This window comes from Choloepus didactylus, chromosome 13 (genome assembly GCF_015220235.1).
Source record: "Choloepus didactylus isolate mChoDid1 chromosome 13, mChoDid1.pri, whole genome shotgun sequence".
Classification (NCBI taxonomy): Eukaryota; Metazoa; Chordata; class Mammalia; order Pilosa; family Megalonychidae; genus Choloepus; species Choloepus didactylus.
Window position 1 is genome coordinate 32439445 of NC_051319.1, and position 14604 is coordinate 32454048.

The 14604-nt window shown below is 33.0% G+C and overlaps 1 protein-coding gene across 8 annotated transcripts in view; it reads right to left on the reverse strand.

Moving 5' to 3' along the window:
• Positions 1-14604, reverse strand: part of KIAA0825 (KIAA0825 ortholog) — a 437461-nt gene that overhangs the window by 300936 nt on the left and 121921 nt on the right. For 6 of the 8 annotated variants that reach the window (XM_037801404.1, XM_037801402.1, XM_037801408.1 and 3 more), the window contains 5 exons: positions 13420-13647; positions 11929-12194; positions 10638-10788; positions 6154-6344; positions 3836-4018 (listed from right to left, as the gene is read on the reverse strand). In XM_037801404.1, coding sequence (XP_037657332.1) covers positions 3836-4018; positions 6154-6344; positions 10638-10788; positions 11929-12194; positions 13420-13647 — 1019 coding nt within the window. The remainder of the gene's footprint in view (positions 1-3835; positions 4019-6153; positions 6345-10637; positions 10789-11928; positions 12195-13419; positions 13648-14604) is intronic. The other 2 variants (XM_037801406.1, XM_037801405.1) reach the window with 2 other exon arrangements.

The following is a 14604-nucleotide window of genomic DNA, read 5'->3' on the forward strand; positions in this document are numbered from 1 at the left end:
CTTGGGTGGGACACAGTCAAGGGGAACACTGAGAACAGGATGTATGATGGAGATAGAACAAGACTTGACCTCAGGGAACAGAGTAGGACACAGCTGATCAAAGATTCAGGGCATAGGCTTTAATGACTGCTCATTTTCTAGTGTTTTACTTGTTTAGGATCACACATTAAGCTGTTTGATTTTAGGTTGTTTGTACTTTTGTTTTTTTTTTTTAGAGATTTCCCTTTAAAATAGGTGTAGAGGGAGGAAGACAAAATGAGTCATTCAATCTAAGCAAAATGGTTAATACTGAAAAAATGTCACTTTCTGGATCATTTTGCATTCTGCCAATCATTTTATTTTATATTTTACATATTTTTATTTTGGTTCAGTCTACATTCATTTTTTTTCAATATTTGAGATATATAATTCATATACCATAAATTTCACCCATTTTAAATGCATAATTTAATGATTTTTAATTGTGCAACCCTCACCACTAACTAGAAAATTTTCATCACTCCAAAAAGAAATCCTATACCCCTTAGTGGCCACTTTCAAATTCCACTCATCCCCAACCTTTGGCATCAGTCAGTCTACTTCATATACTAGTTTTTGTGTGGACATATGCTTTCATTTCTCTTGGGTACATACCTAGGAGTGGAGTTACTAGGTCATATGGTAATTCTATTCTTAATATTTTGAGGAACTGCCAACCTATTTTCCAAAGTGTGCCAGCCATTTCGAGGTATAAAAATAAAGTTTTACTCCAACACGTTCTATTTTGTGAGGGCCACTGAAATAGTTTAAAAATAACAGGCTAAGACAATAACCTCAGAAAACCTAGCATTAGTTTGAAACTGAACTGTGGACATAGCATTGGAATACCTTGGAATTTAGTGATTCAAAAGCCATATGAGTGACACCAAGTGGACCCTAAGCTGGGTCTGCTGTGTCTTGGCTTTGTGACCAACATTTGATTTGACACTGGCCTTTGCATGTTTTTGTATGTTGTCTCACTTGCACTGAAATCCCATTTTTCCATGTTATTAAATGTTATAACATTGGGAACAGTCAACTTTCAAAAGTTTCCACTCTTAGAAGGAGTTTTTATATGATAACAAACATTTTGGAGAATATCTATATATAATTCATTATTTACTGTTAGTAAAAATTTCTCAGACTTTCTTAAGTTACTTGAGGTCAGACAGTACATCTTGCTCACTGTTCTATCCCTTGTGCCTAAACCTTGGGGCTAGGGATACAACAGTGTTTGTTGAATTGAAACTAAATTGCGTTACCTGAAATTCTATGAATTAATTTTTAACTTGCTATATATAAACTTCAGTTTGTATATAGCAACTATTATCCTATGCAGTGAAATGCAGCATATAAAACCATTGTGTGGGCATGTATGTGAGCCGGCATATGAGTGCGTCTCTGAGTGTGTAGTTTAACTGCCTTTACCATATGCATTTTGGAAAGTACATGGTGAGTATTTAATGTTTCAGCAGGTCTGTTTTCCTGGAGGACAAACCTAAAGTACTTCTTTTACAACATTCTAACAGAAATCTACAAAGGAGAGTTAAAAAAGAGCACACATTTTCGCAAACAGGTTTCATTCTTCCTGAAAAGGTTTTAAAATTTATTCCTGCCCTGGGATTTAGTGGTTCTATGTTTATCCCTGAAAGGAAAATGCATTCAGTTTATCTGTCAGAACTACAAGAAATAAAGGCAGTCATCTTCCAAAAAGGCATATCACATAGGAAGACAAAGACAAATGTCAGATAAAGTTTATAAAAATTCAATACTATTGACATTGGATTGTTCATTTTTCACCAATTCTTCAAAACATATGGCTTAATTTTTTAATGTGAGATAGGGATACAATTTGTTCTAAAATGCTAATAATACGACAACTCCATGTCCTGGTTTTGAAAAGAAGCTATGTAAGTCAATAGATTTCTTCTAGCACACATACATTTTCTCCCTAGTTGGTGAGGTACATGCTGTCCTGTGGATTCCATTTTGTCAGTACAAAACAAAATATATTTCAACATTTAGATTTATATTCCAGGAAAACAACCATAAAATTTAAATCAATACAAATGGATAAATGGTGAAAATTTCATGAACTGAGAAACATAAAAAGGAACAAGATTATAACTTGACTTTTGTTCAAGCTTCAAAGTAATATAGCTATCTATACTTTATGTGAAGAAAAACCAGAGACAGTGCTTGGTATAAACTATTCAGTTATCTTGGTTTAAATTAGCAATTTAAATTTGTTGAATGAGGTTATATAATGCATAAATCACAGAGATTCGAGTACTGCTATAGTTGTTAAAAAATGTATCAAAAGACCATGAGTTAATAATAATGAATGCATGTTACATTATTATTATATGCAATATTTGATAATAATTTATTTGTTTTACAAATGCATGGGGGGGGAGTTAAACTTTTTCTATTCATCTTTGACAAAACATGAAATTCAATAGTGCTCACCATGACCAATCCATGAAATTTGTCAACTTTGTTCCTGATTTTCACAGGGCCTTCTCTAAGATGAAATGACCCTTGAACTGAGAGCACAAAAATTTTTTCATCTATGGTAAATCAGTTTAATTTACTGGGATTTATTATGGGCTTCAGACCTTGGGCTTTTCATGATTATGAACAATTGTATATATAATCTCAAATTTATGATAATTATATCATTGTTTCTTCTCCTTTTTGAAAGAATTCTTCACTTATAAAATTAGTTCTCAACCTTGGGTTGCCAGAAAGTACAATCCGTAAACAATGGGTTTGCTAAAAATCAGTGGGTGAAAATTTAGGGAAATTGAAATCAAAGTTGTTAATTACACTTAGAATTTCTAACAGAAAAGTCTCAAAATTTATTGAAAGTCAATATTTTTATGTCACTCCAGAATTTTAAGAAAGGAATACTTTACCTAATTCATCCTAAGAAAAATGGAAATATTATTTGAAGTTCTACTATATAAGAAGCTAAGAATATAAAATTATCTAGTCTTGCAAGATAAAGTGACAATTTTGAAGAATGGTTTCAATAAAATTATACTAATGTTTTATTATAGGATCTATTCCTACCTCTTCTATAATATTACAGATTTGAGTCAAATTAATTAGACATCAAAAGTAGTTCAAAATTTTTAGATTTCTCTACATCTTATTTATTTAGGTAAGTAAAATATTTTGACATTTTTTCAATGTAATTGCTTATTTCTATTTCCACTTGCCATTGCTAGCTCAGACACTAAAGCCTAATACTAAAATGCAAATCTATGACAGATTAACTGATGGTGTAGGGCCATTAGGCCGCTTCTAGATTTGGGTATAGTTTAGGACAATTTTTTTCTTAAATTTATATCTTATTTGAGCAATTTGCTTTGTAAAAGAAGTTAAAACTAAACATATATTTTTTAAAAGAGCAAAAAACTATCAGATAGGATTTTCTTTTCCCTAGTTTGTCAAGCAGTGATTGAGATAACCAATCCAGTCATTTACTTTAATCTAATTCAGTCATTTAAAACATCTCAAAAAATGAAGCTCAAAATTATCCTGATTTTATTGGAGTCTTATCAACGGAACTGGATTGATCAACAGGAATACAACACATCAATTCAGAGTAAACTGCTTTGAGGATGAAGAATACCATGTTGAATGGTGTCAATTTTATAAAGATGGCCCATTTCACCATATCAAAAATACACTTCAAAAAGATTCTTCTTGCTACTTCACAAAATTTAATAACTGGTATGAAAATAACTTTGCTAAATCATATTATTTCATATACCATTATAGCTAAAGACAACGTATATGTGATACTTACTTATATAATTCTGTTAATGGTGAAGTCAAAATGACTAATGTTGTAAACAGATTATTACAATGGGTGTGAATTTTAAAAATTTTATCATCTATATATTCATGAGGATTCAAAAGTTTCTGTACAGATGAACAGACTGACCATAACATGTTCTCTGTGCATATTAAAATTGTTGTAACATCAAGTCTATTGAAAAGAAAAAGAAGAAAATCATGTTAAACAAAATCATTTTTCAGCTTGGTATTTATACTTTCATTCATATCTCCAGTATTAAGCATATCTGTGAAGAGCAAGATCAGTTAGATATTAGATCTTCCAAGCTCAAAGACAGATAGATGGTATTAAAGTTTCCACGTTAGGTGGCCTATAATACTGTTATCTTTGGGGATGATGAGGTCTATAATAGTGAAGTGTTTCAGGAGTGCTATTAAAAAAGTCAGTTTATTTTGCATTATTAGGAATCTGTTCAAGAGGCTCAAAGGCTGTCCTTGAAATTACAGCGAGCAAGAAAGAAGCTAAATTAAAAGAAAATATGCTGTTTTCCAAATATATGTATGGCAGGTAAAATTTTACAGTTCTCCTCACCCAAGTATAAACTATGAAAAGAAAATCCCAAGGTTGGGTAACATGTTCTCCAAGCAACTGGGAAATAAGAAGAAATGATACCAGAAACACAAATGGAAATGCCTAATAGTTCCAGGATTTCCCAATACTGAATAAATAGGAACAATACTGTATCATTCATCTTATGCACAAACTCATTTCTTCATTTCTTTCTTCCCTGAGTTTTAATAGGGCCCCAAAGATCTATTTAAATATTGTTTTGGAATATGACTAAATTGTACAGAACTCAATTAACTTCCCTTTTTTCCCCTTTTAAATTCAAGGTTGAAAAAATAGAAGATGGAAAGTTCAAAGTGATAAGAAGTAAAATAAGTTTGAGGATTGTTTAAAATAGTATTCAGCCTCAAATTTATTATATATATAAATGGCTTTGGTTATGTGACAGTTGCAATCCAGACAGTACAGATTACAGGAAGACTAAAAGCATGAAGAATCGCCTTTGGGAAGGTTTAATTGTAGTCTGCATATACTTACTCTAATCGCTAATTAAACAATTACCAATCCAAGATATATGTATACACACATGCATAATCTGATTTCCACAATAATGGTGGTTTAGGATTAGCCATTTAAATAAAAATGTTTATTTTACTTACAAAAAACAGAAGAAACAACTCTAGCTTTGCAAGGGATTTTTATGCAACCACTCAGAAAATAAAAACCAGACGTCTCCATAGTACAATTAAATAATTAAATATATTACTGGTTCATGAGCTAACAGTAAATCCGATTTAACAAATATCTCATAATGACTTGCCACCTCATAGTCAAAAGTGATTTACACTACAGGAGAAAAACAGTGAAAGTATCCTTTGCTCTTAAAAGGAATTTTCCTTTTATTCTTCAGAATTTAAATTAAAAAAAAAAAAAGAAATCTTTGCTCGTACTTCAAAACAGCCTGTGTGCAATATCATATTTATGAAACACTGTAGCAGGACCTAAATGCCCTTCAAATTGCAGCATGCTTTATAGGAACATGATCAGGAAATGATTCCCCCTGCCTAAAAAAAAACTCTGATATCCTAAAATATATCTGAAAAAATATATATATTCTTACACCTAGAAGACAGGTCTTAACCACATTAGACAGAATATTGATAAAACGAAAGTCATCTCTTCATACAGACCATTGTGGTCACATAATCACACACTTTTGTGAGTCATTTTTGTAAGTCATTTTCTACAGAACTCAGAATTTTACTATAATTCAGTTTTGATTTAATACCCTGTGACTGTTGCGCCTCATTTTCAATGATTTCACATTTTTTTTTTGAACTGGCTTTTGGTAATACATAATGAGAAAAGAGGAAAAAATAAAGGAAAAGGGGAAAGAAAGAATTAGAATATTGTAAGGAGAAAAATGATTAGACAAGTGCAAAACCAAATTAACTGCTTCTTCATAGCCTGGCTTTTCTCTTCCATTTCAGGACTTTAATTTTCTCTCTTTATCTTGTTAACCTTTGTGTATATATTGCAAGATGACTTGAGTCAATTTTTTTAAAGAAGAAAAAAGAGCAAAGTTATTTTGATTCAACGTCTACATTTCCACTTAAATATCTCAGGAGAATTGAATACGATATCCTTTCGGAGGTTAAAGATACAATGATTTAAGTCATGAGACTCACGATTGCATTCTGCTTTAAACAACTGATGAAAAAATTTTCTTGAAAAGCTATGGTTTTCATAATTTCAGTTACCTTATCTGTGGAGTTCTTTTATAACTGGGATGGGCTCGAGCATATCGGGCGGCCAGTAGACCCAAAGATTTCTCCAACACTTCTGCTAGAATCTCCTGGGCTAACTTAGGGGGCAGAATGGTCCAGAGATCATGATGAAGAGCCCAGCAGAAATAATGCCACATCTGGAGTGAGAAGGAGCATCTTTCCCCCTGGCAAAACCACCACACATTAAACAGTAGAATCACATCTTCCAAAATGTCAGTTTGCTTCCTAGGAATCTAATTAGTTCAGGCTGAAAGGAAATAGCTGGAAAGTTTGACACACTAGCTGACCAAGAAAGATTTTTGACAAGATGTAAAACATCCTTATTGACAAAGGAACATATGTTCTATTTCAATTACAAGACCAGATATTCAAGCACAAATCCAGACCACAAGCATTTAACTAGCATATTCTTAATTTACCCACTCCTGACCTAGGTTTAAAATTTATTTTTAAACAATCTGCTTTGTAGTTGCTAAACAAGTCTTGCTAGTTTAAGATAGTGGGCTGATTCTTCTAAAATAAAAATCTAATCACTTACATTAAGTATGTATATTTTTCTGAGATATTTTCATTGAGATAATTTTATAAATGTTTCAGATTTCACATTATAATGAAATGAAGTGAGCATACTACATATTTTGTTAACATGCATGCAACTAAGGGGAATGGGTAACTTTTGAAGATTATTACGTTAGTTGATTTCACCCATGGCATTTTAATACCAATACTAAAAACAGATATTATAATAATCTGATTTTCCAAGACTTTGTAAAGCCTTGGCAGATGTAATCATAATTTCTTAGTATTTTTACTGCACCTTATACTTTCAAGGGCCAGATTCTCATTCCTTTCCACCCCCTACAGATCTCTTCAGCTTGCCAAGTTTCCCCTGACCGCAGAGAGAGACCCAAGAGCAGCCAAGGCCTGGGGGAACTGGCAGAAAGAGAAGATGGCCTCAAGTGCTTTATGTGCATTAATTAGTTAACGTGCTCTAGGGAAGTGTGGTTGTAGTTTGACCTCATTTTTTTCCCAACTAGATCAAAAGATTATTTGAAATAGGAAGAGTGGAATACTTTCTTCAAACTTTATCCTGATAATGTTGATACATCAAAAGTGTAAATTAGTAACACTTCCCATTTTAAAAGTAATTGAAAAATAATCCTGTTTGACTTAAAATTTCTGCTTTGCCGACAACGGCTTAATTTTTCAAACAAAGGTCATCTAAAAAGATCTGCTATTCTCTTACACCAAAAGTTGATAGTTTCATATTCAGATACCCATTCTAGTATTTTCTTTACCTATTATTCTTCTGGTAGTTTCTTTGATTGCTAAAATATTTTGTAGTCACTATAATAATAATTTATACTTATCATCTGTTGAATTTCAAATAGTTTGTAAATGAATAGAACTGTTATTCTCTGGATGAGAAAATTGTGAACCAAAATGTCAAAGAGCAAAATTCATATTGGAGGGGACTTTGCTGGCTTCTGACTTCATGACTAGATTGCATCTAGAATGTTTAAGGAAAAAAAAATTACAAAATTAAAGCTTGACTAGCAAAACTGTACTTTCTTATGCTTTCTTTGTTGTGTGTTCTGTGATAGAGAATATTTCTAACTTTTCCTAAAGTAAGAAAAGGAGTTATAAAGCTTGATTCTCTCACACTTTTTGGTGGTATATGTAAATTAAAGCAAAACTGATGCCAGCTGGATGTAATGACTAGTACAAATGATTTATACTAAGTTTCCCCCATGACAATGGGGAGGGGGTGTTTATAATAATGCGGTCAACATGATTTCTTATATTTTTCAAAATATGAAAAAAACAATTTCCTTACTAGCCACCTGTTAATAAATCAGAAAATAAATAAAAACAACTTTAGACACACAGATTTCTTCCCTAAAAATAAAACACACTTATTTTTAAGAGTTTTTGAAATATAATCTTCATGCTTAAAAATATTCCAAAACTGGTGGTTGTTCTAACAATTCAAATGCGTACAATATCAATATACACAAGGGTTTTCAATAAACTAAATGTGATTCATTTATTTTTCTGACCTGTTTCTCTATTTATTGTCATTTCAAAAGTATTCTGCTAGTAAACATCTGTTATTTTTACAGACCCACTATAATGTAAACAGATGTTGAGCTGTTATTTAGATTATATATCAGGAAACAAGCAGCTGGGCTTTATTATATAAGCAATTCAATATTATCTTTGAACTGACAATTCTTTATTCTTTGACTATTGGAAAACACAAGTTCCTAAAATTGAGCAGATGTCAACTATACTAAAAGCTTAATTTTAAACATGTAATCTGAACACCCACTGTGCCATCTGACCAGCACCTCATCAGAGAGATACTGAACTCTCTGACTCTCTCATCCTGACAGTTTTAAAATAACTGTTCATGGAAATAATGTATCTTGGGCTCAGTTGATATAAAAAAACATGAGCAAATATTGCTCCATATCTTGTAAATTTGTTACTATTTCTCTACTACACTCTGCACATGACGATAGGTTCCCCTGAGATCTTTATCCTACCCTCAGCCTCCAGTCAGGCAGATATCATCTCCTTTCCTCTCAAAACAGCCCTACCAAAATCTTACTGGTTCTGTTTTACAAATCAGTTGGAGTAAGGGGGGAGGGAATGGAGAAAGGGGTGCAGTAAGCAAGATAAAACCATGTCAGGTACTCTAGTAGTCAAAACAGTTAAACAGTTGTGCTAGTTTTAGAAGGTTCTTATTTTTGGTACACTGAAAAGCAGTATCACTTTATTTTCCTGAGCATAAATAACAACCAGTAACTCTGCAATTAAATTTTAACTACTGACCATGTAACTATGTGGAAGCTACGGTACCATGTAATCACAGGGTAACTATCTCATTATCTCTGTCTTTGAAGCTAAAGCCTTGTCATAAGAGCTAAGAGTTGTGTGTTACATAGTAATTAGTTTTTTTTTATAAATACTTGGTAACTTCAATAACAGGTTCTTAATGGCATCCACTTATTTATACTGTACAACCATGCTAGCTCCCAATTTGCATCAGAGAAAACATGAAATGACTGTGTTGGACGTATAGTGAGATCATACCTCTTCTTCAATGAAAACATCCTATAAAATTGCTCATTAGTATACTGACCGTGAAATAGTTTGAAACATGATATGGATTCATTTTCAACCTCTCTCTTTACCTCACACCGATAAGGAAGCTGTGATGCTGCCAGGAGAGGGGAAGACCAATACTTTCATTCTTATCTCAGGCTCCCAGCTGCACCATACTACTTTCTCTTTACTTCTCATTCTATTCTCTGCTACCACTGCTGTTTGAAGTATGTCAGGTTTGGAAAACCCTGTGTGGACGCTCTTGCAAAAGGAAAAAAGTATCTGGAAGGGTCTCTAAATGAGAGATGAAATGGACTTGGAAAGAGTGGAAAGTCCTTTAGAAGAGCTTCATATTACCCGCCCTTCTCTGCTGTGGCAACATTTATTATGATAACAACCCAGGCATAAACGGAGCCATGGGAACCTTCAATGCCAGGAAGATAACAAGAGTAACTATACTGCATAACACTCCACTTTGTTTCCCCAAGTATTTCATAGTGATTAGGACAACTAAAAAAAGAAACAAAAAACTAAAATCAGAACCTTCAGTCTGTAGGAAAGGGTGGGCAAGCTAATGAAGGCGTGATTGGCTAATGAATTTTTTCAAAATCCTAATTATTCTTTACTAAGATATTGAAAATGTCTCACCGTGCCCTGGAATCAACTTCAAGGAATTTCATATATTGAGGTTTATGTATGAGCAACAGGATTTAGAGGAAGGGAAATTAATGAAGCCTAATGATGAATAAATTTAATTGATCATGGGTTTGGGTAAACTGGGAATCATTAGGTTTTAACTCAGCAGAAATGTGGGGTTTCAAAACATGGGCTAAATGAAAGTAGGCAAACTATAAATGATCAGATGGGTCTTAGAGCTCATTCCTAAGAATTCACAATGAGAAGAAAAATTGAGTATGAAGAATAAAGCTGCTTATTAAAGAGTATTTATCAAACACAGATGGAAATACATAACAAGGAAAATAAATGCAAGAATACCTGTAACTTGTCCCTTCGGGAAAAAATAGAAGTTTATAGCATTTTGACATTGTTATCGCTTTGGGTTTTCCTTGTATGCCATTATATTCCAACTTTCTAATATAGCATTACAACATTACAGCTCAAATTAAGTTATTTTTACTTTTAAGCAGAAGGAGAGTTCTGATGTCTATTTCAGGTTTTTAAAAACTGTGTTTTTTCCTAAATACAAAATCAATATTTAAAAAATATTATCCTAACAGCCTTCATGTGTTAGTAATGCCAAGCTCATGTTTCTAATTAGCCAGAAAGCAGGTAGGCAGTAAAACATATTTGTGTAAAAAGGAGGGATAGTAAACTTAACTTCACACCTCATAAAAAGCTTTGTAGTCATCCCAGTGGTGGCTCTCAGCATCCTGCAAAATGCTTGTAGCACACACTCTGATGCAGTAGTCTGTAACTTGAAACTGTACAGTGTTGATGAATTCCTGATATCGTTGGACAGGCACCAGGAATATGGGTCTGTTCAGAGGGAATGATCAAAGAGACAGAGATTTAAGGCCTGTGCAGTAGGAGGTAACAATCTCCAGTACTACAAATGGTTTTGATTATTAGGTATCAATCATTCATTTCCTCCTGCATCCACATTCACTTTCCAAAAAGAAAAAAAAATCTGGTCTTTGTTTTGCAAGTCCTTTGAAAATGTACATCTGCTGTTCTACAAATATGCACTTCAACTTGAGGCAAACTGCACTGTCAGTACATCATTCAAAAATAAAAAGTATTCTTTGTAACCTATTATTAGAGATCAGTGCATTATTTAAGCATTAGGTTATTGTTATTACTAGGGAACAACATGCACTTGTCAGAACCAACTTTCATAAAGCTATCATACATCCCACAAACACACTTTTTATTTTTAAAAACTGTAATTTTGTAGATTTCAATTATCTCATAAATTCTTTTAAAATTTTCTACAGAAATAAAGTGATTTCTGGCACATTTTGTTTATAAATTCAAGTATGAATCACAACATCTGACTACTTATGAGAATTAAAGAAACATCATGGTTATACCCTGCTTCTAGCCAAATTTAATTTAGTTATTTTTATCTTAAGCTATTTATATCACACCACTCTCTTTCCTAACTAAGGCATTGCAAAGGATGACTAAAGACTATAGAATAGATTCCTAGGATTCCAAGTCCACATGCTTCCTTTGGAAGGGGCCATGTTATTTCTGGAGCAGCCATTTTTGCTCTCTGTACAGGAAACATACAATCTGATGAACCTACATATTTCACAACCATGTATACCTGGCACAAAAACAAGTTTCTGTTTCCTTTTCATTGTGGTTGGTAAAATACGCCTTACAAAATGGAAGGGGTTCACTCATGTCATAACAACACTTGTGCCTGGGTCCTTTGAGCGTGTCTGTAGGGAAGGTACCTATTAATCTTTCTTCCTATCTTTGTATCTAGTTTAAAGTATCCCATGTTTCACCTTTTTGACATTTCCCGGTCAGGACAAATTAAAATAATTCACCATGTTAATTATTATTTGCTCCTTCTCAAATATTGTCATCAAAATTTCACTCCAGTGATATCCAAAAATTACATGTTACTTTAGGCACAGTGATCAATTTAATTTAAATGACACTCACTTCTTAGTAGTTTCTTTCATCAAATTATCATATTGTGTATAATGCTGGAAGATGTACACTGCTGTGGAGAGGAGCGCATGCAAGTTTTTCAGGGGTGCTTTAGAAGGAACCTCCTTGCTTCTCTCTTGCAGTCTCGCCAGGACAGCTGTTGCCACTTTACAACAGGTCTCCACAAAGTTTGCTCTAATTTCCTGAAAAGAATCATCACTGCATGCCAGAGCCAGTGGAAGCATTGTGTCAAGTTTTTCCATGATGTCAGAACAAAACTAGGGAGAAATAAAAGTGGCACTGAGATATTTGTACTCTGACAGAACCATGTTATTTATGTATAGTGGAGCCAAATTCCTAAATAATGAATTTGGCATCAACCATAAATATAATGATGCAGCTTTATAATAACTGGTTTCTCAGTTAGAAAGTTAAATGTTTTATGTCAAAAAAATACCAGAATGATGCTTCTCTATATGTGGTCTTCAAATCTTATGCTTACCAGCCAATAATCAAAGACTCATGAAACAGCTTTACATGACAATATCTTTATCTGCAGTTAATAGAAGTCAGAAAATATGTATTCTTGATATTAACATTTGCAGTATTTTTTTGAACTTATTTTAATTGTCTTTTGCTAAATTTCCATAAAAGATATCCTTTTTTATTAATCACCACATATAAATGCCAGTTTAATCTAGAGGTATCAGAAACAATCTTGTGCCATCTTATGTTGTCGGTAGTCACCAACTTTTGGAAGGGCTATGCCTAGCTTGTCACTATTTATTATGTATCTGCTACTCCTTAATGGCAGAGGAGTTAAGGTGGATGGGAAAGTGAAGCCTGTCTCCACTCCATCTCAGCCAACAGGTTTCCCTGGAGAATGTTGTGGAGCCTCCGGGTAGCAGTAGCAAAATAAGGAGGCCATTTTTGAGAACTCTCTTAGAAATCTGCTGGGTTGTAGTTTGCTAAACTCATTGTGGAATTAATGCTGAGTGACTGTATTCATTTATTTCCATAATTACTTCCTTTAACTCAGTATGTTCTGTGAATCCCAAAACACATATAAAGATGTAAGACTGATGCTAATGAAATGGAATGTTTATTAGGGTATACATAAAGATTTTAAAATCATCAAGGCCAATACAAGACAACACTCTCTTCCATCTCCTAAATTTTCCTTGGAGTCATTAAAAGGCATAACCAAAACAGGCACTTTTCCCAGTGTTTCCTATCCTGCCATGGAGTTGGAGAGACTGCTTTTTAGCTGCCTCAAACTCAGGGAGCAACAACCTGACAACAGGTAGTAAGTCCTTTATGCTAGCAGTGGACTAGCTAAGGTAAAATAAGAGAAAACTCATACTGGGTCATGTACCAAATGTTTGCCAAAGAGACTCTACCCTTTGATCTATGGGTTCCTTTTTGAATTGCCTTATATTGAAAAAAAAAAACATTGCCCTTTATATAAGTCTACAATTTAAAAGGATTTCATCTGATACTTGCCTTTGCAATTTTCTTTGGTTGGTCCTCCACAGAACTCATGCTACTGTTTTGCCAAACTTGCTGGACATTTACAAGGCTCATAGTATAGCTTGTAGTTAAAGACCTTTCATTCTGCTCATGCTGGAGAATTTTTGTGGAAAAATCTTCAATTGCTGTTCTTATGCAATGTACCATGGGAAGAGACACTTCTTTAAAGGCACTTCTCCAGCCAAAATCTAGTAAAGTAGCCTGACATATAAATTTATATAAAATTATATGAATCGTAACTGAGCAAAAAATGTTTCTATTGTTATAGATATAAAATTATTACTTTCATTCAGCATGTTGAATTTAGGTATTCTTTTATATACTGCAAAAGCCATTCTTATAACCTGAAAAATATTACCTAGTGAAAAAAGCAATATACAAAACATGTACATTCTTTACACACAATAATATACTGACATTTCATTTTAATTCATCAGTGGATTTAATCAAAAACCTTTTTTCAAAATTTAATCTCTTAAATATAGTTCAATAAATCCATCTTTACAAGAGCTGAACCCTATACTTACTATTTATCACATAAAGAAACCTTTAAATTCAATATATTTAATAAAGTCTAAATTAGATTTTCAGTCTTTTTTATAGTTTATTGTTAACAAGTATTGCAACATAAGAAAGCATTTAATATTCAATATTTTATTTTTTCACTCAGAATTCAAGACAGTCAGAAAATAGCAATAAGAAATAAATTTCTCAGAAAAAACATAACAGCTGCACCTTTTTGGTTTTTAACTTGCTTGGAATGTTTTTAGCCTAAACACCCAAAAAAGTGGTAAGCAGAACTACTTTTGTTTCAGGAAATGAGGAATTAAAAAGACCTTCATTGCTCTGTGTGTGGAGGGGGGATGGGAGAGGTTGAAGGGGAATAGAGGATGGTGACATTTTGCCTTTTTTTCTGTTGGTCTATAGTTCATATGGTAATAGACTTTAAAGGTATATTTCCCTCAGTTCTCCAGCATTCTCAAGGTACTAAAAGCATTATGGGAGTAGGATGAACCTATACTTAAAATTAAACTTTCCCTGTAAGAAAACTTGCTTATATTAAAAAGTCCTCTAATCCAATTCAAAAGATTCTAGGCTCTCTGTCCTTGACTGAATTACTTATTTTTTTAGATCTTAGGATTTTTGTTAGAGAAATAA